At 37.4% G+C, this 25913-nt stretch overlaps 1 protein-coding gene across 3 annotated transcripts in view; it reads right to left on the minus strand.

Moving 5' to 3' along the window:
- CDYL (chromodomain Y like) overlaps positions 1 to 25913 on the minus strand; it is a 103406-nt gene that overhangs the window by 45925 nt on the left and 31568 nt on the right. For all 3 annotated transcript variants that reach the window (XM_030966370.1, XM_030966377.1, XM_030966362.1), the window contains exon 2: positions 10560 to 11226. In XM_030966370.1, coding sequence (XP_030822230.1) covers positions 10560 to 11226 — 667 coding nt within the window. The remainder of the gene's footprint in view (positions 1 to 10559; positions 11227 to 25913) is intronic.

Consider the following 25913-nt stretch of genomic DNA (forward strand, 5'->3'; position numbering starts at 1 on the left):
ATTCCTTGAAGATGACCACTATGCCATACTAAAACTTAATTCTAGAAAGAAGAAAGGACTTCAGAGCAAAATATCTTAACATATTGTAACAAGTCCATTTTCTTCCTCAAAGCTTCACAGGAAGCTGAAAAATAAGGATCAGTGGGCAATACTAATTGTGTTGGCTTGTATTACTTTTTCAGAACACTGCTCTTTAGTGCTTAGTGCTTAATGCTACTCAGTGCTTTAATGTTAGCTAGTTACATCTGTATTTGGAAATGCAAAAAGAAGTCTGAATGCAAAACATTCAAAGCAAAGAAATGTTTAAATTTTGTTTTTTTCTCCATCTCACCTATTTAGAAAGGTTTTTCCACTGCTCCATTGTCTGCACTCAGAAAGATCATTTGTAAAAACCCTTCCTGAACCTGACTGACTATACAGGACCAAATAAAGCTAATGGAACAAAAAGCACTATCAATGTGAAAAGAACCAAGAAAACAAAATGGCCCACTAGCTTTCAATAACAGCAAAGATGCAACTTGTGTTTTTGTATAAACTTTTAAATATTTAAAATAGGTTTTCAAGCTAATTGCCTATCCATGCACAGAAGGTAAAAATAGATGATTCTCTAAAGAATGCAGAATAATCCATCATCCTTTCTACTCAGAAATTGAAACAGAAAATCACAAACCACATAGTAAGTTGTTTGAAATAGCCATTATTACCATATTGAGTTTGCCTGCTTGTACTAATGTAAGAAAAAACCCACTACTTTTGAATTCTTTGGTGAAAGGATGCACTGCCACAAATACATCTTCACACACTTATCAAGTTTGAGAGAAGCCCTGGCAGAATATTCTTTCTGTTTGCAGAAAATTTGTTTTTAAATTAGCTCTGTCAATAAAATGTTATGTCTGGTAAAATAAGCTTTGCATTTACCGTTGCTTTCAACTCATTCCTGTATTTCTCAAAAGTGCCCTCTGAATTTGAAATCCATCCAGAAAACCAAATGATGAGGGGAGAATACAACACAATAATTCTGTTTACACTGAATGGGATTTTGAGCTGACTATACTAAATCAAAGGAGAACAGATGACAATCAGTGTTCTTTATCTAAAGCATTTGAACTTTGAAGAATTTTTTTTCTAATATGATTGTTTTATACATTACTATAAGTGAGTTTTGTAAAGTAAGAGTGCTTCACATAAGGACCTCGTCAGGAACCAGACCAGAGCTCTATCTTCTCATTGCTTTTCCAATGCCTATCCTGATACCCTAACAGTTCAATGATTAGCATCTCTGAACATCTGCATAGTAAAAAGCTAATTATATGAGAAACAGTTAAGAGAATAATTCCATAAATAATACTAGCTAACAATGTAGAAAAACATATAAAAATAACTGAATTAAAATTTTCAGAAATGTCACAAAACATTTCCTTACTTCTGAAGAAAGAGAACTTACATTGTTTGTAAAACAATATCAGGCCTATAAATATGGTATATTCCCATTATCCCCATAAATGCCTATTTTTTTAAAATGGCCATTACCTCCCTCTCTTGGACTCAAACAAATTTTAGCAAAGAGTTCTCAGGACCAAATGGAAGCACCAATTAAAGCTATAACTAATCTTTCTCTTTTGAATTTGACACCCTTTGATTTCCCTAGATATCCCCTTGTATTATTCATCCAATTCCAGAATAGAAATTTCCAACTACATTAATCATTATTTCATCATGTCTATAATTTGTTTCTTCTCCAAAATATTTACTGTATTCCCTTTAGATATGGGATTTTAAAACAAATTATTTAATATCCTCTTTGTTCCTGTTGTACCAGCTTTCATCAATGGCTTGGCCTAGATTCCCCAGCTGTGTATGCACTGGAAGTACATTGGGACACCTCTCATAGGGACCTTGCCAGCCACTCATTCTGTTCCCTCTCATTCCAGCCCATCTTTCAAGCAACAAAGGAATTCAAGATGAAATCCAAACGACAGCAGTGCTAAGGCATGGAAGACACTGTGCCAGTCAACATGTTATCTACAGATTCATTATACACCACATGTGACTGAATAGTAACAACAAATGTGTGAGACAAACAAGAGAAACCTTCAGAGCTTCTTTAGTCCAATACTAGGCCAAGTCTTCTTGGAGTTGCCCTTCGCAGCACTCAGGCATTCCTATCTGCATCCCAAACTAAAAATTCTGTTTAGGAGCTAAATTCTGTTGAGATGATCAGCTCAAGTTATCTTTCTGCTGTCCATCACTTCATTTAGCTCCTGCTTCAGGTATGTCCCTCTGAAATTTCTGTTCTCTTGTACCTTAAGTAATAAAGTGTTTCTTTGCAAGTTTTGTACCTTTGCTGCTCACTGCAACACTTCCTTTAAAAAGAGATCACTAAATACAAATAAGCACAGATTCCACTGCCAACCTTGTGACACAACTACAATGAACACCTAAGCCTACTGTTTTCCTTCTTTCCAGTCAGTTTCAGAGCAGCCCTTTGAAGCACAACTTCTTACTATCTTTCATTGCCTCTTTCAAGGAATATTTTCAAAGAAAATAGATGACAGTCTGTATTTCTTTATCCACACTTCAATAGATGTTTAAAGAACTCTTAATACAATAGTACAAAGCTTTCCTCCACTTCTTCCACATTAAATTTTAAGACTTCCCAGTTTTCAGATGCATTTAAATTTACGATATTATAGCTCAAAGTGCCAATGTTTATGACTTGCCTTTGTTTCTTAAAGGTATCTAAAACATAATAAACTTTAAAGCATTTTAAATTACACTTACTTACTAAAGACAAAAGCTTTTTTATGTGTTCTAAGATTGCAAAATTAAGACAATCGTTACTAAAGAAGAAAACAGTTATTAAAGAAGAATTAACTGTTTGATAATTTGTGGCCTAAATGCATTTCAGTGTATGTTCTTAAATAAGTTCACCATATAAGAGGTACATAGAGCAGGTAATATAGATATTTTTGTTTGAAAAAAAATGCATACAGTGTTACAAACATACAGATTCTGTATTTATTTTCTTTTAAATAACAGTAGTTCACTGTATTATATCAGTAACTCACAGCAGCAGCTCCACATCATGGTTATACCACCTTGTGTACTGAAATTTCTCTGGCTGGGTAGAAAGTAGAGTTATTCCAGGGCAACATAATATATATGCACGTATACATAAAAATAAAAGGTGTTTTTATGAACACCTATAACATTCAAGACTGTATCCAGCTGTTATCCCAACAGCTAGCCTTAAAAAACCTTGGTTTTGAATCTTAAGTTTTGCTAAATCTAACTATATTCTCTCTTCCACAAGCATTGGTGCAAACACAGTATTTCAGAGTTTTGTCACAATTGCATGATATTTTATCCCACCTGTAACAGTCTCCCTGTGAGGATGTTTTGTTGACTTTACTTTATGTAGACAATGTGATCTAGGCAAATCTTCCACAAACCAAATTACAGTTGTTTTAGTTGAGTTTTTTAATGGATTTTTGCATCAAACTATTAAGATTAATCTTCTTTTCAAGAGAATACAGATTTATAATGACAGTTGCCTTGGCAAACGTGTTCCATCCACTTCGCAGCTTTAACAGAGATGGGAGATGAAACTTCTTCAACAATTGAAACAGCAAGAGACAAAAAAAGTGGCTGGTTACTTTACCAGGCACAACTGCAAAAGGCACCACATGAGTGTTTCTGATTGCACTTCACATTTCTAAAGCTGTTCTGAAAGTCTACAATTTTGACAATGTTGGATAAAAAAAAAAAGTACCTAGCTCAACATTTTTGTTCTATCATTCAGTCTGATCTTCAACACACTTTCTCTGTGCTAATGTATGCAAAGTAGATTGAAATGGTGTCTTGTAAACAGAGGCTCTGCTTCATTTTTCCTAAGTTTTGGCACAGCAGGTGTGACAAACCTGTCCTCAGAATTTACTTTTGTCTCAGGTTAGCACATGTGCTGTAGGAGAATGCAATGGTACATCATTACTGACCCCACCTGATCTGTCAGTCAAGAGAAATGGAGACTCCAGATCCCCAGCTCATGTAAACTGATGTAACATTAGATGAACTGCACACTTATGAGCTTTATGTTTACCAGGGGCTACAGCTGTAATACAAATTCCAGTGAGAACAACACAGGAGTTTTTCTAGCAACTTAGGCTGAGGTTTTTATGTCCAAACTGAGAATTTATTGGGAAATTTCTTACCTTTTTCTTAAAAGAACCCAAACAAACAACAACAACAAAAACCAAACAAAAAACAACCAAAACTGTTCAATTCAGGGTTTCCTTTAAGGGTTTTTCAGGAATGGAATTAAGAAAAGAAAAAATTTTGTGTCCATCTCCCTCCCCCGGGACACATCCTCTACCTCATTGTCACTTCCAGAAGGCTGATAAAAATAAGCCTGCCCTTAAAGAAGCAGTTGGTTTGGCCATTTATATATGATTAATCATATATAAAAATATATCTCCCATACCTGGGACTGGGGAAAGGAAAGGGATCACTCTTTTCAAAGTAACTACATTTTACACTAGCTCAGCTGCATTCAAAGTCTACACCAATGTAACACCCAACTGAGACATCTCCATTTTGGGTACTGAAGCATGGCAGAAAAGGAAAGAAACAAGTCACTTATGCCTTATGTTTCTCAAAAATGAAAGCAAACTGTGCACTTAGATCCTGATTACTATTATTATGATAATCTGTTGACATAAACCAATACAGTTCTAAAGATAAGAGATGAAATTCACAGCAAGTTCTCAGCCCTGGAGTTTAATGTAAAGTACCAATAATGTGTCCTATAAACTGCACAAGCAACAGGGCAGAGGGAAGACAAAAAACCAGAACAGCAACAAACCAATTTTCCACATGACACAGACCACGTACTCTACCATATTGCTTAAAACTTTAGCATTTACACTAAGCCAGAAAAGATAGATAAACAAGAAATTGGCAACAATTCAGATTAATTTTAGTTAAGAGTTAAACAGCTGAAGAACATGACTTTGTAAGACACAAGGAAAAATTGATGTTAGGTTAAAATGTTGCAATATAGTGCATAAGGGACATAATAATGTGAATTCTTAAGAAATAAAATCAAAAGTCAACTTCTGGAGAAAAAAACCAAACCCAAACGTCTCTTTAAGCTTGATTAAATGAAAACTGCTTTACTATTTAGTGATTTGCTAAAAAGATGCACAATCAAAGATAGAAAATTACACACTTGTGCATTTGAAAAAGAAGTTTAACCAGTAATTTTAGAAGTTAAGAGGGCTTTGCAAAGGACTTTAACCCATTTAATAGGCTTTTGTTTGCACTAATAAAATATTTGGTTGCTTTCCAGATCACTCAGCAGAGATCAAGCCACCATTCAAGTGCAACGTACAAAACACACTGAAAAAGGAAGTTCTTCTCTTAAGGCTTTTTTTTGAAATCACAATTTACTACTTAACCAACAAAATCTCCCAACTAAGAAAAAGGAGGACTCAAATCTGCTTCTGTCCTTTCGGGATGCTAAAAAGAAATCCAAAAAGACTGTAACACATCATCCCCAACTTTCCTCTTGTTTTACTCTAAATTCACAGCAATGAACTTCTTCAACTTTTCTCTTAATTCTGCTTTCTCAGAGGGTTTATATGCATGGCTTGTGGTCCATCTAGACAACTCTGTGGTTCACAGCTCTGTCAGCTGCTGTGCTCTTCCCATGGGACTCTCAAGCTTGGCCAGTTATGCTGCTGACAGCAGACCATTCCTCATGAAGAGTTCAACACCCAGGCAGAGGTGAAAAAGTAACCAGGAGAATTTGGGAGGGAAGTGTGTGAGCTTCCCTCACCCTAATGAACAGGGAGGGACTGAACTCCTTTCAGCTGGGCTTGGTATTGCATTGAGAACAGATGTTTCTCCTCAGTTCCAGTGGCCTCCATAATCCCTTCCACGCTTGCTTGATTCCTTTTGAGACTAAAGCTATCAGACACTTAACCAAACAGACACTATTTTCCTTTGGTGTTTGAGTGGATTTTTATTTTTCCAAATCTATGGGTTTTAATCCCATAAGCTGCTTTGGGGAAAGCCGAGAACAGGTAACAAACAAAACTCAAGTTCAGTCTTTTCTTCTAATTTTTTTTCGGATGCCACTTTTCATTTGCTGACAGTATCCCTGTTTTGAGATGAAAACAGCACCATTATCCAACTAAAAAATCGGCAGACATCCTTGTTCCTTGTAGGGTGCTACACTGCAAGCATCTTTGTATTGTCAGCCTGCTGCTCTTGCAAGTTGTTAATCTGAACTAATATGTCCAAGGAGGGAGCTGCTAATGCCACTGTGCACACTGGTGGTGCTTGTATGACTAACAAGTGATGTAATTTACTGCAGTTCTTGTATTTCTTCTCTTTCTGGGTGCTGGCACCATCCAGCCTTATTCTAATTTTGACAACATATGCAGCTAGATGTGCTTTTCTTCCTCATTTTAGATTTTGAGCTTTGCATGCTTTTCTGCCTGAAATTTCCCTTCTCGTGGCATTTATTCTCAATTACATCCACATGTTGGATATCGCTAGCTGGATAAAAACTGTAGCAAATATAGGGTTACCCAGAATAAAAATTACTAGAATTTGCCAAGAAACGGTATTACCCTGACTTACGGTCCTTTCTAAAATTTCAAGACAACTCTCTAGCCCTGTGTGACTGACAGATCAGATTCCCTTTACAGCTTCTCTTCTTGTGCACTCTATTAAATACAACATCCCTGGTTATTATGACCATACTATGCTGAAACCATTTGCAATAAGATTTCAAAGCTACTTTTTAATACTACTTTGATGAAGGAAACTTTCAGAAACTTTTAAGGTATCAGAACTTGTTAGACACAAAACCACTTTTTGCCTCGCCTAGTTTTAAGTAATATGCCTTACTTGTAGGTGCCACTAACCTTCTCCACAACATTTCATTTCTTTGTTGTTGTCTTTCTACTTTGTTCATCCATTCCAGGATTGCTTTTACTAACTTTTAGTAACAGCTGATGATCACCACATATTTCAAAATACCAGAGCTATAGCAATGTTCAATTCAGTGATCTGTCCTCACTTCTTCCATACATCACCCTAATTCTTAGCCTTGTATATATATATTACTCCATTGACTCAGTTTTCAATGCCAAGCCTTTAAAATATGAACATTCAACACAATGCTATTCTTTTGACAGCAGCTTGATTTCAGTGTGCTGAGACTCCCAGAGTAAATATGACAGATATTTTATTCCCCAGAAACCCTGTATATTTAAACAGATATTTGCTGATTGCCTTTTCTGAGACTGGAAGATTTTGGAACATGAACTGCACCACTGAAGTTTGTCTCAGAAAAAGCAGGATTAGGTGCTACAATAACACTAATATTTTCTAGTAATTACTGTCATGGCATTTTCATATGCAAACATGTTTCTGGGATTTTTGGTTTGCACTTCTCTTATAAATTAAACAAAAAAAAGGGTAAAAACAAGGCTGGGGAAAACAAACAACAGACTAAACACTGAGTAGTTTCACCATCCTGAGCAAGGACTTAAAGATCAACCTGAGTCACACTACTAAACAGTCCTAGCAGCATACTCAAAATCAGGAACACTGTTTTCATATTAAACTTTGAATTATTTTTCCAGTATTACTTTAAAATAATGTAATTCAGTTTAATTTTAAAAGTAGACTAAAATTTTTTTGAAGTGTAATCTGTATTTTTCTAGAATCTTTCAAAATTATGCTTTATGACTAGTGATTTCTGTTTTAACTAATTCAGTTTACCAAGAAAAAGGTCTTGATAAAAAATTCCTAAACCAGCTCAAGTAAGAAGTTATTTTTCAAAACATGCTTTTGTCTTCCTGACAGCATCCTCCAAGTGGTAGTAGGAATTCTTAAAATTAACAGAAGGTGTATGTGGAGGAGGTGGGAAGTTTGGAAAGAGTGCTCCAAATGCCAGATCTATCATCTGTATCATTAATATGTCAGAACTGGCACACATGAAGGTGCATTTCTGTGCAATGAATACCCCTCATGATATATGATTCCCGAGGTCGTGCTGAAAATGTGATGAGGTGTCCATTTAAGACTGAAGGAATGTCCTGAGTAAGGAGCAAAACAGGATCCTGAACTGCAGCAGCCCCATGCAGGGGAGGGAAGCACCTATTTACTACACTTTTAATGAGTTGCAGGGTGAAGTTAAAAATAAAAACAGCAAGGAGAAGAATGCATCTTCAAGGAGTGAAAAGACAGCAAATGTGTCAGCTCAGGAAGCTCCAAGGCCAGGAGAGCTCTAGAAGACAGGGCTGTTGCTTTGCTTCTCCCTGAATAAATCCACTCAGGCCATGCATAATGGCTGAGTTGGAGCCTGGGCTTCCATGAGAAAGATATGTCAAAGAAATCCTGAAAAGTTAGGAAGAGAGACTGATGTCAGATAAGTGCAAAGTATTTTGGAACATTTTTTCCAAGTTTTATAATCACAGAAATACTGCATTGATCGGAAGGTTACCCCCAAAAGTGTCGCAGGTGAACAAAATAAAACCCCAATAAATAAGGATATTTAGCATCCATTTCCCAGCAGATAGACACAGCTCAGCTAGGGGATGGGAGTGGTGCATCAGGGCAGACAGGGAAAGTCTCAGTTAATGCACTGATATGCCTCCAGCAGCAGACAGAAGGTGGAACATATTGTGTATGTTTCATCAACCACATATTGTGACTATCTCCTTGGCTCTCCTTTTTTGATCTACACCTTTAGGATCTGGTGAACACGTAAGTGTGAGAAAACTCTGGTATTGTCATCATCCCTAGAGCCAGTCAACAGCTTTCCTTGTTAGCTGCCCAGACAAATGCCTGCAAGAGTTGAAGGAGGTCGTGGCAGTTGAGGAAATTTTCACACAGCAGTGAAACAGGAACAAATCTCACCCAACACCTTCTCTGTCACTCCCCTTCCCCTGCAGGCCTTTCTGCTTCCATCTGATGCCCTGTAACTGGGCCCTTGCCATACCACTATTACCAAAGTGAGAGGTTGGTGGGAAAGATTTAATCTGATCTACCCAAAAAGATCCTTCATGCCCCAGGTATTTTTCTTGGATGCCATGAGGCAAAAAAATGAGATGCCAAAGGCAGAACTTACCAATCACTTCACTAGGAACCCTGCCATACTCCAAGATGCCTATTAACTATCATAAAACCATCCCATGCAAAAACACACTCCTCTACCTCACCTACTCAGAGAACTCTCATCCTGGCATCTCTTGCATCTTCCCCTTCAGCTTTGTTTACATCCTCTGAGATTTGCATTCCTTCTTTAGCCCATGCAAAGCAAGAGATATTCCTGGCATCTGTGTGTGCATTGCCATGGTTACCTAGTTCATCTGCAGCAAAATGGGTTGGTCCATGACCTGACACCGCAGTTCCAGGAACACATTCCTCCCTTGTCCACCACTTCTCAACCTCTCTGGCTGCAGGTGTTCTTTTGGAAAATCTCAATGCAAGCAACAGTGGGGTACCCAACACAAACTCTCTCAAAGTCTCTAGCGCATTTTTTCCCTATCCAGTGTCTCTAAGTGTGTTTCTTGGCAGGTCCAGTCCTTGAAAAATTCCAGACAATTTTTCCAGCAAGCTGCCATCAATAGCACACCTGCACATTTGACCTGCTGCATTTTATTTGAGGGTGCAGTCTTTACTTCAAAATTTGGACTTGGAAATTGAGCCTCCAAAGCCTGCTTATGAGAACACTTGTGACCACACAGCCGAGTCTGTCTGGGAAGAACAAACGTTTGGGGCACAACAATAATGACCAAGAATTCTTAAACAATGCTCTCAGCTGGATGGGGGACAAGGAGCTCCCTCCTAGAAGAGCAGTTTGGGTTACTTTGGTGTCACAAATTTTACAGTACAAATTGAATTAACTGTGACCTACTTAGATATTATCAAGCCAGACATCACTCCTAAAAAAGTGTTCAATACCGAATGAGGTATAAACAACAAAATATTGATAAAATATAATGAAAATAAATTTCAATCCAGGCAGAAGGCATATATGTATTTCCACAACTGCCTCAAATTTTCACAGAAACAAAGCTTATTAACTTTGTTTTTTAAGCAACATCACTCTCATGGGTTTTTTCCCCAGGCAATATTTACAACAAAATAAATATATAAACTGTTATGAAGAATCCTTGCTCACACCATTCACCTCTTCCCCTAATTAATGTTTCTAATATTCATACCAAATTTGACCAATTTATACAAACTTAAAGCAATGATGTAATATCTGGAAATGGTACACTAAATATGTGTACCACACAATGTCGAGGCAAACATGGATGTATCTGATGGTGATTCCGAAAACACAAGTACCAAGGAAACCAAAAGCTGTAAAATTAGAAATGGATTTGTAGTTATATAGTTACGTAAAACAAAGTGAAGTTCTCCAAAGCTGATTTAGCGTGGCTGAAACAGTGGGTAATTTGTCTGCATCTCAACTGCAAAAAAATTCCAGTCAAATGAAAAATCACCACCAAAATGATGACTTGTACACCTACCTTTTCCATTTATTGTTAATGCTGATGCAATTGTGGCTGTTACTGGCACTGGCAATTGTGGCACTAATGGATGTATCCTTGGTCGGCTCCCCATCCTAGCACGCTCTGCACCAGGTCCTAACAATGCTCCCACAGGTTTTTCTGCTGCTACTTCCGGTGCTACAGAGTCATCCTGATCTTGCTCTATATGGTCTATTTTATCTGGGCTTTCATTCTGGAAGCCATCAACTGTTGTCCGGCTCTTAATTGGACTTTTGGGCACTAGGATTTTAATACCTGATTTTGCAAGGTCCATATTTTTACGTCCAGAAAGCGATGGTGAATTGTTTTTCCGGAACTTCTGTGTGGCAGAAAAAAGTTGACTATTTTTTGACTCGTGTTCTTTAGTCATAACTAAAGTTTTAGAAGATGTCTTTGAAAAAGAACTATTGGTAGACCTAGAAATTTGTTTTCTGGCATTATTTGGAGAGGTCCTGTTTGTCCTGGTTAATGTGCTTTCTTTCTGCTTTTCATTGTGGCGTCTGTTAAATTCATGTATATATTCCTCACAATTGACAAGGTGCTGTTCTGGCTCCCAAGTATCATCTTCGCTGTCGTATCCTTTCCATCGCACCAAATACTCTGTTTTTCCTTTCTTGTTTTTCCTCTTGTCAACAATTCTCTCTACCTGTTAAAAATCAAAAATAAGCATTAGGCATGGGGAGATATACAACTCAAGAGAGTGCCCTGCATGCAAGTAATTTTTTAAGTCTAGACAGATTATAAAATAGTCTTCTAGTTTTGTAATCTGTACTATAGTTCTATAGTATTACAGTCTTTCACTGCTGACTGGAAATCCCTCGCTTTAAACTTTAAATTATTACTTTTATCTCAAAAACATGTTCTAGAATATCAAAATTGTTCTTCACTAAGTATTTTGCATGCACAAGAATCTGAATATGACATCTTAAAACTGACAATCAGCACTGGTCTCAGAGAAGCTCTTGCACCAACTTCAATGTGAACATGATTTCCCTCTCTCAACATAGAAGTCATGTTTAAATATGCTGTATAAATACAGTGTGTTTACCTTACCAAACTTATCAATTTGATATTGTTTGAATAATTTGCTTGCTTAGCACAAGGCATATGTGAGAATCCCTCACTTACAATGAACTAACCTTTAGCTACTAGGGACAATATGGAACAGCTTAGGAACTGGGGCAAATTCAGGTGATTGTTTTAGAGATTTCTTGTGAAAACAGACTTTGTTTTTGCCAGAGCCTTTGATACACATACTTGAACAAATTACCATGCCTCACTTATCTGCAAACAGAGATGATATTTATGTCACAAGTATTAAGCATGCACATTCTACAACTGCATGTGGAACCCATGGGCTGGAAGAATTCAGGCACTGGGGTGAAGCAGGCAGGGCAGACAGCAGCAGCTACAGGGACAGAGACTCATGCCTCTGACTAAAACTTATGCCAATCATGCTAATCCTGTGGAAAGGGAATTCTTTTACTGAAAAAGATATAAGTGCAAAGCTAGTCTTAGGGTTTCCCCTTCTAATTTAATTTTTTTCTACCCAGGCTGATTCTTCTGGTAAATCCTCCATCCCACTTCATTCAGTTATGGGACTGATACAGCTTTCTTACTCATCTCTCTCTTCTTTTTGGCAATAAAAGAAGGCAGGTGTTTGGGACCGTTATTTATTAATTTAACTCCCAGCCCTTCATGAAAAAAACCATGCATAGAAGCTGAGATCACACCTACCTAGAAGAATCTCTGAAGAAAGAGTGACATTTACAGGAGTGGCGTTAACCCAATGGAATGTCTACAGAACAGTTTAGAAAGATGTATGGTGCACATATAAACAGTGTACATATATCACACGACTGCTGACAACAGATCCTCTTAAGAGTGCATCTCAATTTTACACATGGCATGCCATCATAATGTACTCCCTGGTTTTCAACAGTAAGGTTAAATGATTACTATTATTATAATCTCAGCAGCAACATAAGAACATACCCTACAACTGCATGTGATACCCTGCAGGTGTTGTACTGTGTCATCAGGATGTTGCTCAGCTCTGTCTGCATAGGTCTTAAAAAAACGCAACCAAATCAACACCACAAAAATAAGAATCAAATACAAACAAGCTCCACTTTTGCCTCGTTAATCTGCTCAATGCATTCTAGAGAAAGATATGCAATATAAATTGTCCAAATTTTATTTAAAATCTTAAAATACATTAAAACTATTTTTATTATGAATATTTAATTTTCTAGTAGTTGCTGGGATTAAAAAACCATGCAGCTAGAAAAATGAAACCTGTTTTTCCACAAAACTATTTAAAGACAGCTTAAAAGAAAATGCAATTCCCAGAATTGGAGAAAGTCACGGCAGAGAAACATGCCTTCAATTTTTTCTTAGTAGAGACTGAGTAAAAAGACCTTCAAATATTAAGTCAGAAATGTTAATTTAAAAACTAAGAACAAAATCATGAATCAAACTTCCTATCTTGTCAAAAAAGCAGTTACTGCTAGTCTTGCTTATTCTCTCTGCCTCTCTTGACCTTCTAAAATAGACCTTAAGAGCACGATTCTCAGAGAAATATCTCTACTACTACCAAGGTATTTTTATTCTCTAATACAAAATCTTTATAATGAACAACATCAATTACTGAGCACAAAGTCCTACCACTGTCTTTCAGTACTGAAAGGCCACTCAGTAAGGACATGCCCTTTTCAAGTAGGATGCTATCCCTGTCATCCAAAAAACCAGATACCTTGCAGAGATAATAGATGAAGTCTAGAACAAGAGACACAAAAATCCATTCTTAACCTGATGATTTATGGAGCAAGCAGAAATGTATAAAGAAAACAGTTATATTTAGCTGTATTGTCCAAGCCTGCAACAAAGCCTACTTTGATTGCTCTTTTTGATTAAAAGGATTTTTTTGTAACCCTTCATTTTTTTCTTGAATACATCTTTTGTTTTATTTACAGCACAAAAATTACAACAATTAACCTGTGATACACAATTTATCATGCAGATTCAGAGCTTTGTAAGGGACTTCTTTTTTTGCATTGACTCGGTTTGGTTAGTCTGACTCCCTTAAAAGCACTTGACAAACTGCTCAGGAATATTCTGCCTCAATACTTCTGCTGATGGTAACAGCTACGTAAGTGTTTCTCACCCAGAGCTGGGAGCAAGATACATTCTTTGCCATAATCACACTAGAAATGCTGACTAATACTTTGTGACAACTACCATTTTTACAGTGTCCCATGCCCTGTCCCATACCATGGGCTAGTACGTATTTTTAGAGATTAAAAGGTTCTGCATTGCAGGATTAACCATTAATGGTTAGTTTTCAAGTGTTGTAGAAGAATCACAAGAAAAGACAAAATAACATAAAAAAAGATAAAACAGGTGTGAGGGAAAGTTAACAGGCAAACCACCTGGGTGGCAAAAAAAATAACATCTCCCAGTTTATTTTAGCATGCTAAGTTATCACTTTCCCCACCTGGGGGGTACTGATCAATGACACTCAAAAACTCAGGCAGCAGAAGAACTGACAGAAAAACAATGAGCCATTCAGAGGTATGAACAGCTCAGTAAATCCAACACTGAAATGCACAAATTTTAATCCCACCCACCACAACTATACCTGAGATTTCCCATCAGTAAAATGTTAAATTTCCCTTCCTTCCATGAATGTGGTAAAATTGGTTTATGCTTGATCTCCCTCCCTGAGGATTTTAATTGCTTTTATTAAAAAATTATACAGAATTTACACTCAAAAAAATTCCCAACAAACAAACAAACAAACAAACAAACAAACAAACGTTTGCATGGTTGCAGGCTGAAGTGCTGTCTGGCTACAGCTGCACCAGGTGAAAATGACAACACTGCAACTCCTCCCTGTCCTGTGCTCAGAGACAACAGCTCCTCCCCATCTCTCAGCACAACTTCTTCTGCAATTATTCCCTAACGTAGTTCTGTCAAAGTGACCTGGTTTAGATATTAAGAATACCTGAGTAAATGTAGGCATCCTGAAATAACTGGTTTGGAGAGCAGCCATATATGCAATATTTCCTGACACATCTAAGAGGACTGCAACTTTCAACAGAGGACAACAAACACCTATAGGCTGGACTGGTCCAGTAACCTGATTGTCAGGAAAAGGACATGCATTCTTAAACCCTGATGAAAGCTCCTTAGTTCAGGTCACTAAAAGTAAGCATGAAATTCAAAAGAATATTCTCAATCTAAAGCACTATCATTTGGGTACATTTGTAAACTCAATATAAGGCATGCTCTCAGTCATTGTACATATATGTATATAAAAGATCATACTTTGAACATTTGAAGAAACCAAACTAAAGGTACATCTGTCGGGGGGTGGGAAGGCAACAAAAACCAGAAAGACCAAAGTAAACAAATGTGGGCAGGTAAATATTCCATGAGTACTGCCTTGTTTATAATAAATCCATTGTACATTCCCATCATGTTCCTTTCTGTCCTCACACTTGTGTCAGGCTAAATTAATTTCAAGTTTACAGAATAGAATCTATTGGACTTCATACTCTACCTGTTGTCTGTAAAATATAGGAGAAGGCCTTGTTTGGTTAGCTGAAGGCTATGTTTACATTACTGTTTTTGTTCAGAGCAGTAGCGCAATTTGGAAGCAAATCTTTCCCTCCTCTGCACTATTCCCACTTACTGTGGAATGGTTTTATTCACAGATCAGTTTTGGCATACAGGATGTGGATTCTTTATGGAGAAATATAAAGTGGAAATGGGAATGTACCAATGCAGCTGTCACACTTCAACCCCTAAGGGGGCACACAGATCCAAGCAAGTAACACCTCCAAACAGTTTCAATACATGTAGTGGCACGGATATTTGATCCTCGGGGGCATCACTAAATCTAGTCCAAAATAAAAGTGCTGCACAGCAGAATATGTAGAGGTGGGGGCCACAGCACCAACTGCTTCACTCTACTGATTTTCTCCACTTGAGCCAAATCACTTCTGGAGATATTCCCCAAGTCAGAGACAGAAAGCTAGAATAAATGCTAGTCTTACATGACATATGTATGCACTGCAAGTGAACAGTCACCCTTTCTTAACTTGGAAACTAGTTCATACACAAATGGGACCTAAATGACTGCCCATAAGCAATCAGCAATGTTTACAAGTGGTTGTATCTTCCATTTATTAAAATCTTGCAGAAGTCAACGATAAACAGTATTCAAATACTTCTTATTGCAAATAAAATAAATGCATTCTACATGAAAAAAATCAACTAATAAATAGCAGCATACCACACAAAAACCATTAAGTGCCACGTTTTGCTTAAAGTAGTTTTGGGGAAACAGTTATTCAAAAAGGTATTTGATGAGGGTGTCAAAACACACCTGAAGGTCTGTAAAATGAGCACTAAAATCTTATTTTACACATTTTAATAGAAAATACATAATTTCCCATAGGATGACTTAAGACCAAGTCAGAGTATTGCTCACTGCAGTTAGCACCAGCAGGGAAATTTGAAAAACAGCTTAACACATACACATAGAATATCAAAATCTGTATAGAAAAGAATGTAAAAAACCAATATTGTATGGCTTAAGATCAAATAGCATCATTAAGAAATTACACTAGGATATCATATAAATCCAAGAGTTCACCTTCACTGCAGCTTCACGTTGCTCCATTGACAGGAGCCTGGGAGAGCACACACAAGGCTGCTGCCACATGCTCCGGAGCTGACTGATTTGATTAGCAGAACAGACTGATTGGATTAGCAGCCGATGAATTGCTGTAAACTGAGCTGCTGCATCCTTACAGCATGATTGACCCGAGTGTCTGTGCAGCACAGGACTGGCCGTGGTGAGGCTGTATTACATATATATGGTTCTGCAAGCCAGAGCTGTACAAAGTAAATGTGAATCAGATGCGGGCAGATTACTGCCTTTCTGTCAAATTAGCTTCAGCAGATGACGCAGCTTTTGTGTTGCTTTTGTGACAGCTCTGCAATGAGGGGTGATACCTGATCTGGCCCAAGGCCTGACAATACAGAGTCCACCAACTCGACTGTCTTCCGGCAGTCGGTACCAGCAGGATGAGTTCACACAGGATCATCACTCCCCAACCCACAGCCACTCCCCACCACCTTTGGAGGCAGCACCGTGTGCAGAGGTTGGAACACATTCATGTCTATGAGCAGGAGCATGTCTATTAGTCCCTTAAGGGACTAATGCATTTCTTGTGGTCCTTCATGCCAGCAGTGCAATAAAGAGAACCACATAGCTCAACCCTTCTTTCAAAAAATTAACAGCTGTGCCAAAACAAATATTAAGATTTCTCTTTTTCCCAAGCTCTATTTCAATGAAATTCTGATATTCAATGAAAGGCTGTCAATTCCTTTAGGATTCCTGGACACAAGTCATGCAAGAGCTAACTCTGTAACATTCAATTAATATAGTGGCCTGCGGCCACATTATATATATATTATATATATATATAATATATACCCTCTATATAAATTTCTAATTGAGTTGCCTATAAAATTTCAATTGTCCCAGTGAAGCTCATTATTTATCATCAGCTTTAAGTTTTACATCCGTTCAGGGTCTTAGCAAAGACAATAGACAAAATAGTTTAATTACTACACTCTCATCAATGCCAGTGATTCCAGGGAATCACAGCTATGGTGCATGCCATGCCTGGCTGCACAGCCACCTCCTAAAAAAAACATTTCAGGAAGTTTTATACCTCATACATACATTAAACAAACTAATCACTGTATGCACAACTCCTTTATGATGTATTCAAAAGTGCAGATCACAATCACAAAGCAGATATTTGTAAGAAGCCTTTTCTGTACAGGACATCAGGGAAACGGGTGTGGAGGGAGAACCTGTGACAAAGTCACTTTGCTTTAGAGAATTAACTCCCTGGATAAACAGTTTGCCTGAGACTTACTTCCTCACAAGTCATCACTGATGATTGATGCTAAACTACCAGCATCACAGATCTTTCCAGATATAATTTACAGAGAAATAGTTACAACAGTTGCGATGCAAGTTACAGCCTACTGCAGAATTCATCAACTGCTTTACCCTAATTATAGTCACCTAGCTATTGCAAGAATGGTTAGAAAATCTTAATCTCATTTCATCAACTCACTGTTCACAACTGTTCTAACCTTTTACTTACACCAAGGTAAGACAGACATACACTTTCTACTTTGCATAAAAGCAGAATGAAAATCCATGCAAAACTGATAATATCTGTACAAACATAATATAAACCATTAGCTGCAACAATGGATTCTTAGCAAACACACACAGTTTTCCTCCTTTGGAAATAAGAACAAGTAGCATCAAATAGGCTTATCATCTTGAATGGAAAAGGTCCTAATCAGAAGAAACTATTAAAAACCACTAGCATTGAATTTAGGATACACATTTTTGGCAGGCAAAGCTATTACGATGTTTACGTAAGTAATACGTAAGTATTACGATGTTTATTAAGTTACTAAAAATTTTATCATTACTAGAAGATTTCAGCATCACCCTCATATAGAACGCCAAAGAAAATTCTTCCTATCTTCAATTCATTTGTAAAAACTACATGTTAGGAGGCAAATCCTGAATGTTTTTTTCCCAGAGGTAAATATTCTGTCTGCACTTGTCAAATTCTCTTGCTTATATCTCTCCAGTGCAGTACAAAAAGTGAAGGTCCAAAACTTGGTGCTACCAATGGTTTGCTAAATAAAAAAAAAAAATAGAAAACTGAATGTATACTTATTATTGGCAACTCTGGCAACATGAAAAACTCTCAGCCAAAGATACCCATATTTTGGGTGTGATAATTTGTGAAAATGTAGAAATAATCTAAAGCTACCTCACAGCTTCCACAGCTTGACAACTATTTACTTAAAGGATAAGGCCAACAGAATTATTGTCACTTTGTCCTTCAGAGAGAATAATAAAGACTTTGTCAATATTAAGCATCAGGACCACAGACTTGCTTTCAAAGCAGGAGGAACTGGACCTTCAACAGTGCTCAAGTACAAATGACTGCTAAAGATTCAAAATATTTTATCTAAAAAGAGTGTCTTAGAGAGTAGGTCACAGCAAAACTGCACTCCAAGTGTCAGAGAACACCCTGTCACAGCTAAGCAAACTCCAGAAATGGAAATTGTAACAGGAAAGAGGAGCAGAAAAAAGAAAATCATAGGAGAGTTGAAGAGTGAACTTGGTATGCTGTAGTCAATTTATCAAATTTCATTTAATTCTACAACAGTTTCATCTGCCAACACCAAACAAGGCTTTTCAGCAGCCTACTGCTTACAGAAGCACCAGTGACAAGTCTGCTACTGTACAGCTGACCAAACCTCAGTAAGAAGGGACAGCTCTGAAGTCAACAAACCTCAGCTCTTAGAAGCTTATTCAGTAGCAGTCTCTTCCTTTTTCCTCTTAGAGGTCTGGGGATGCTAGTTCTAAGTATAGTAGCAAGAGCTTTCTCTGGAATCACTTCATCCAAGAAGGCACAATACACACTCAGAGCCTCCTACCTGGCTCCTCTCACTCTTGCTTCAAAAGCTTATTTCCATAAGAAATAAAGCTCCTGGATACAAGACCATGACTGAATTTTTGTTTTCAAAAACAAAGATGCTAAAAAATTCTTAATCATAGTTAAGAACAACATTATTTGCTGGCTCCTTCTGTATTCCTTACCTCAATGCCAACATGTCTTAGAGGAATGTGTGTCCCTGGTCACTCCACCTGCAATAGGACTTCTCTCAATACTTGATCTAGGAAAGCTGGTGATACAGAACTTTCCCCTAATTAATCAACTTCAGTGCTTGCACAGCTGCCTCTTAGTTGTGACATTCTATTTCTTTAAGAGATTTATTAGCAGATGAACCATTTTTTCCAGATGGAAAAAGGTGTTTCTCTGTTTGAGTCTCAAGTCTCCGTCTTTAGTCTGAATCTAAACTCATTTCTTATTTAATATCACTGCAGCTTCCATGACTACACCCTCCCATTCACTTTTGTAACCAGGCTGTGGGGTTCAAATAAAGCAGTGAGATTGCTGGTAACTGTGCTTGGCAAAGATTCTTCCAAATTTCAGGGTTTTAAAGTTTATTCATAAAACCAAGTTCTACAGTGTTCGTCCACTGTGTACCTTCCTAACAACAACAACAGCAACAAAGACTCAGAGTACATACAAATATGTTCATGATCTTCACACATAATTAGCTCTTTACTAGGCCTGCACATTGCACATGAGTAGTACAAGTTCTGCAGTAAGGTTGTATTCAAATTACTTTCTTGTTTCATCAGTACTTGTAACTTCCTAAGCTTTATTCTTCAAACATGTCAATCAGAAATAAACTACCCTACACTGCATCACTGGTTTTAACACACATATACCTCCTGCTAGTGTAATTTGCATGAAAACACATTCCCAATAATTACTATTTTCCTGAAATGCATCTAATGCTTACATACATTTTAACATCGAATCACTAATTACTCAACCTAACACATTACACTGATATTAAAACTTCTGAATCAAAGGGATTGATGATTAAGATTGGTTTCTGTTGTCTTTTGAAAATATGTGCTGTCTTAAGCTCTGTTACTTACTGACTGATCCTCTCCACCATCAGTTCATATATGAATACTAAAGTAACAGACACCAGGTATTAATCTGATTACTCTGGTGTTGGTCAATAAAACACCTCCTATTTCAAAATCCCTCATGCTTTGGAAAGAAGAACAAAACAGAAGAAGCAAAGTGTTTTAGACTTGGAAAATGTCAGCTTCATCAACAGCAGCTTTTGTTGAGGTAATTAAATTCATCTGTCAATAATTCAGATTTTTTTTTAGAAAAGCTGGGTAGCAGCAACTTCTCTATTACATGGTTAACATGAATTTCTGAAGCAACATACATATAAAAACCTTCTCTGTAAGCATCTTCTATTTCCTGTAATCTGGAATGAAGCAGGATAAGGAAAAACACATCTAGTTTCTTAGAACTGGGTAATAAAATATCTTTAAAGGTTATTTTTTACTCAAACTTCTTGAACATTATTTTTCTACAGAAAGCATCATCTCAACGGTGGCTGTATAAAACACTTAAAAATTGTGCTCTTTAAGGTCACAACACAGATACTAAAGCAACCTGAACTATTTGTACTGCAGATTTTGCCACTGCTCTTTAAAGTCTATGAATAAGCAGAGCGTCTTCCCAAAAAAGGACCACAACTGAAGTCTCCACTTAGGCAGAAATGATACAGCACTACAACTTGCTAAAGTCCCTCCTCAAGAGCAAAGGAACCAAGAGTTACCTTCTACAAGCACAAATATCATTCTCTGTCTGCATTCCAGTCTTTCCCTCTGCACAGATGTCATATATATAAAATAATCTGCCAACTTCCTAATGTAACTACAAAAATATGGTAAACAAACTATCACCTGCTTTTTGCAGAGGAAGAACATATTGTTCTGTATTTTCCTCCAGCTATGGATACTATATTGGCTTTTGGTGTATCCTTACCCACCTGCTGGACTTCTTTTATTCTTTGGAAAACAATAAAATCATCTCTCATGCTGTCTCCTTCACTTTCAGTTGCTTTACATTCCTTTCCCTCTGTCCCTGTGTGAATCTGATATTGCTATTTGCAGTGCTTCTCCTAATCCCACATCACAGTTTGCTCTCCAGGATATGCCTTGAGGATTGCTTTCCTCATAATTTTACAAGGTAATGGTGTATGAAACCCTTACTTATTTCTCCAGATTCAACACTGAAGTAATTTGCAAAACACTCTGCAAAATAACACTTATTTTAAAAAAATTAAAAATCATCATGTTCACTTCAATCTAAGCAGTTCTTTGTAGTACAGCAACTGTTCACAAAAATCAGGTTTTATTATACAGAAGGTATTTCAATTTAGACCCAAAATTTTCTTTTTGTCTTAGTCATTTCAATGATAAATCTAAAATTATTTCTATAGTGTAGAGAATAAACAACTGCCTCACCTCCTTCTTTAGGAAACAGACAAATTCACTAACTTGAGGTGTGCATGGAGAATCAAGACTTAGGCATGTAATACACTGGCATCTATCTTCCCCTCCACTGTGTCTTTTCATACTAAAGTCAGTTTAAATACACACTATAATTGTGAACACTTTTTTACTTAAGAGCTGTTTTTTATATATAACACCCTAGCCATACTGCTCTTTCTCCATCCAAAAAACCCTGATATCCAAAGTAATACCACAAAGAGAATGCGAAAATTTATAGAACATTATCTTCACATTGCAATATAAGCATTATTTACAGTTGTCTGCACTGAGAAATAGTCATCAGTCAACAGTGTCACCAGTGGGGAGCTACCCTTCAGAGACAGCTACAAAACCTCTTTGCTACAGAAGCAATTCCAGTTGGTTTCTTTGCACAAAGAAGTCCTCAAATTCATGGTAGCTCAGCCAAGGTTGAGCCAGTTGGCCTTCCAAACTTCTAACCTTGGTAATCTCTGCCTCCATAAAATAGAGACAATTCACTTAGAAGCAAGTTTCCAAATTACAGGAATAAGGCATCATAGTTATTTTTTCATAACCCAGTTACAGTAACATTGAAATATAAAAGCATATTTTAATTTCTTTAAAATTTTCCCGGAAAGACAGGTGAGAACCCCTTTTTTTTCTATACATCCGTCTTAATGCTTAGCATTACTAGTGTATCCAAAGAATTTGTACTGCAAATCCTTGTCAAGTGTTTGTCTGTTTATAGAAATAGTCACATTTTAAAAACATTTGGAATTCAGAATCTTCATTAAAACAGATACTCTCCCTTTTATCAGGTGCTGCTAATTGATCTAGTCATTTGTTGTCATTGCCCAGTACCATCCGTAAATTCAAAATAGCTAGTGATTAACTTAAATACATTTTAAAGAGTAACTTTAAAAAACATTCTTGTATAAAAGAAGTCTTCTGTGATCATTTTGGATAGCATTTTTAATACTTTAGCACCATAGTATACTCAGCCCAGGATTTCATCTTATCTCTATAGTTACTAAAAATTAAACTAAATTAATTCATATTGTTACTGTTACAGGAGTGGCACAGAGAACAGAATTTAGTCTCTAAAACAAATGCACAAATTCAGAAGCAACCCAAAGCACTAATGCGTGTATAAATGGATTTCCTGAAAACCGTGTCCAGACTACTGTACTTTATCATGTAGCTCATGAGACTGCATCTTCCACACCTTGCTACTTGAGTAACCCAAAAATTCAGACTTTTCCTGGCTGTTTTTATAATTACTAATCAGTCACCAAGATATGGATAATGGCCAGACCATTCAGTGGATAAAGCATTGGCAGGATGGCCACATGCAAAGAGTTGCAGTCAATGGCCCGATGTCCATGAGGAGACCAGTGACAAGTGGTGTCCCTGAGGGGTCTGTCCTGGGGCCAATGCTGGTCAATATCTTTGTCAGTGACATGGACAGTGGGACCAAGGGCACCCTCAACAAGTTTGCTGATGACACTGAGCTGTGTGGGGCGGTTGGTATGCAGGAGAGAAAGGGATGGCATCCAGAGGGACCTGCACAGGCTGGAGAGCTGGGCTTGTGCAAACTTCATGAGGTTTAACAAAATCAAGGGCATGGTCCTACACATGGGTCAGGGCAATTCCAGGAACACCCACAGGTTGGGCAGAGAAGTGACTGGGAGCAGCCCTGAGGAGAACAACTTGGTGGGGGGGGCTGACAAAAAACTCAACATGAGCTGACTGTGGTGTCACAGCCCAGAAAGAAAGTGGTGCCCTGGGCTGCATCCAAAGGAGACTGGCTAAAAGGCTGGTGGAGGTGATTCTTCCACTCTATGCTTCTCTCATGAGACACCGCCTGGAACACTGCGTACAGTGCTGGGGCCCTCAACATAAGGAGATGGAATTGTTGGAACAAGTTCAGAGGAAGGTCACAAAGTTGATAAGTGGACTGGAGAAGGTCAGAGAACAGGCTGAGGAGGTTATCATAGAATATCCTCAGCTGGAAGGGTCATCAACTCCAATTCCTGGCTGTGCACAGCACCAACCCCAAGGCTCACACCAAGTACCTGAGAGCACTGTCAGTACATTTCTTGAACTCTGCCAGGCTTGGGGCTGTGACCACTTCCCTGGGGAGCCTGCTCCAGTGCTCAACCGCCCTCTGAGTGAAGAAAATTTTTGTAATATCCAACCTAAACCTCCCCTGATAGACCTCCAGGCCATTCCTGTCACTAGGCACCACAGGGAAAAGATCAGTGTCTGGCCCTTCTCTTCCCTTGTAATGAAGCTGTAGACTGCTGTGAGATCACCGCTCAGTTTCCTCTTCTCCAGGATGAACAGACCAAGTGGCCTGAGCCACTCTTCATATGGCTTTCCCTCTAGATCCTTTAAAATTTTGATTGAGGAGAGCTCAGCCTGGAGAAGAGAAGGTTGCATGGAGATCTCGTAGCAGCCTTCCAGCATCTGAAAGGGCCCTACAGGGAGGCTGGAGAGGGACTCCTCATCAGCAGCTGTAGACAGGACAAGGAGTAATGGGTACAAACTGAAAGAAGAGAAATTTGGGTTAGATATAAGGAAGAAATTCTTTACTGCGAGGGTGGTGAGGCAATGAAACAGGTTGCCCAGAGAAGTTTCAGATCCCCAGTCCCTGGTTCATGACCAGGCTGGATAGGGCTTTGAGCAGCCTGGGCTAGTGAAAGGAAGGAAGGAACCCCCACAGCTACAGGGTTACAACTACATGATGTTTAAAGGTTCTCCAAAAGGAAACGATTCTATGATTCTTCATATATCACTGATTAATTTAGATTTTCATTTTAAACCTATGCTTTTTATAATATTAAGTGACATTAGTCATGCCATCGATGGGAAATAGATTTTTTTAGCTCAAATAAAACAGTTGAGTATTAGATAAAGTTAAATACCCTTTAATAGCACTTTCAACTTTTTTCTTTAAAAAAGTGTTTTTCTCTTCATTTTTTCTTTAAGGCATAGTAGTAATGCATCAACATAATTTCTGGAGGAATGTAATATTTATTTAGGGCTTTTTCCCCTGAACAGACAAGGTCTTTAAAAACCCCACCTTCCTAATTTTCATAAATATAATCCATGAAAACAAACATCTTTGTTTCATATTCTGTTGAATCCGGAACAACTTGGCTCTGTTACTGTGAGGAACATAGCTGATTCCTTCCTTTTCCAAAAAGTAGCAATGTTACAAATTAAACTGGTGAATGAATCTCCCTAAAGTTAAATACATCCAAATTGTTTTGGCTTTCAGCTGGTTTATTGTGTAATCATCCCCTTATGTGATGCAAGTAAGACAGAGCAGAGAAAAAGGAAGTGGAGATACAGAAGTGATAAGTTTTTTTGGAATAACAGAATGTGGAATTATGGTGAAAACTGATGCAGTTCCATAGCAGGATGGTTTATATGGGTTTATCATGAACAGAAAGGAAATTTAACCCCAGGTGCCTTAACCTGAAAAAAAATCCCAGAGGTGAGAGAATTTTTTGAAGGAATGCATTATTTTTGGAGATCACTTTTAAGAATGAATACTGAATTTATATGCATGAAAATAATTACAAATTGTATACAAGTATCATATATAATTAAATGCATAATCAAGAATTCTTAAAGACTAATTAACTACATTTTTAAAGTACTGGGAATGTATGAATTAAAACCTCTCAATTTGTTGCCTGCATGTTTGTCTTTTACTTCTTGTTTTTAAAATGTCTTCAATTACATGAGGATATCAGAGTTTTGAAAAATCACTCACCTTCAAAAACTTTTCTACTCAAAGTCTTTAATTATTTGTTTTATGATGTGAATCTTTTCACAGAAATCAAGTACAATGTGGTGTCAAAACAAAGGATTAGGACTTTATTTCTCGTTCCATTTATTTCTTCTGTATTCCTTATACAGACTATTGCATGTTTAAATAAGCCTTTCTTTCTAACAAATAAAGCAGAGAATAAGTAAAAATGAAACCATTCCCATCCAGAAAACAAATAAAACAAAAAATTGCAAGGAACTTACATTAGTTTTTGCCATAAGCACGAGAAGGGTTAAGTAAAAGGTTTTAGTTTTGGCCTATAGACACAATTTCATTTTAACTTGCCATCTCACATTTAGAAATAATTATTCAAGGGCCAAAGTGGAATCTTCCTTCAGAGTTCTGTTTCACAAAGAAAAACAATGCATGACTGCTTCCAAACTAGAAAAGCATTTAAGCCAAGCTTTTAAAAAATTTTTAAATCAAGATAGTCAGATGCCAATTTATGAAATAAATT

Source organism: Camarhynchus parvulus, chromosome 2 (assembly GCF_901933205.1).
Source record: "Camarhynchus parvulus chromosome 2, STF_HiC, whole genome shotgun sequence".
NCBI classification, from domain to species: domain Eukaryota; kingdom Metazoa; phylum Chordata; class Aves; order Passeriformes; family Thraupidae; genus Camarhynchus; species Camarhynchus parvulus.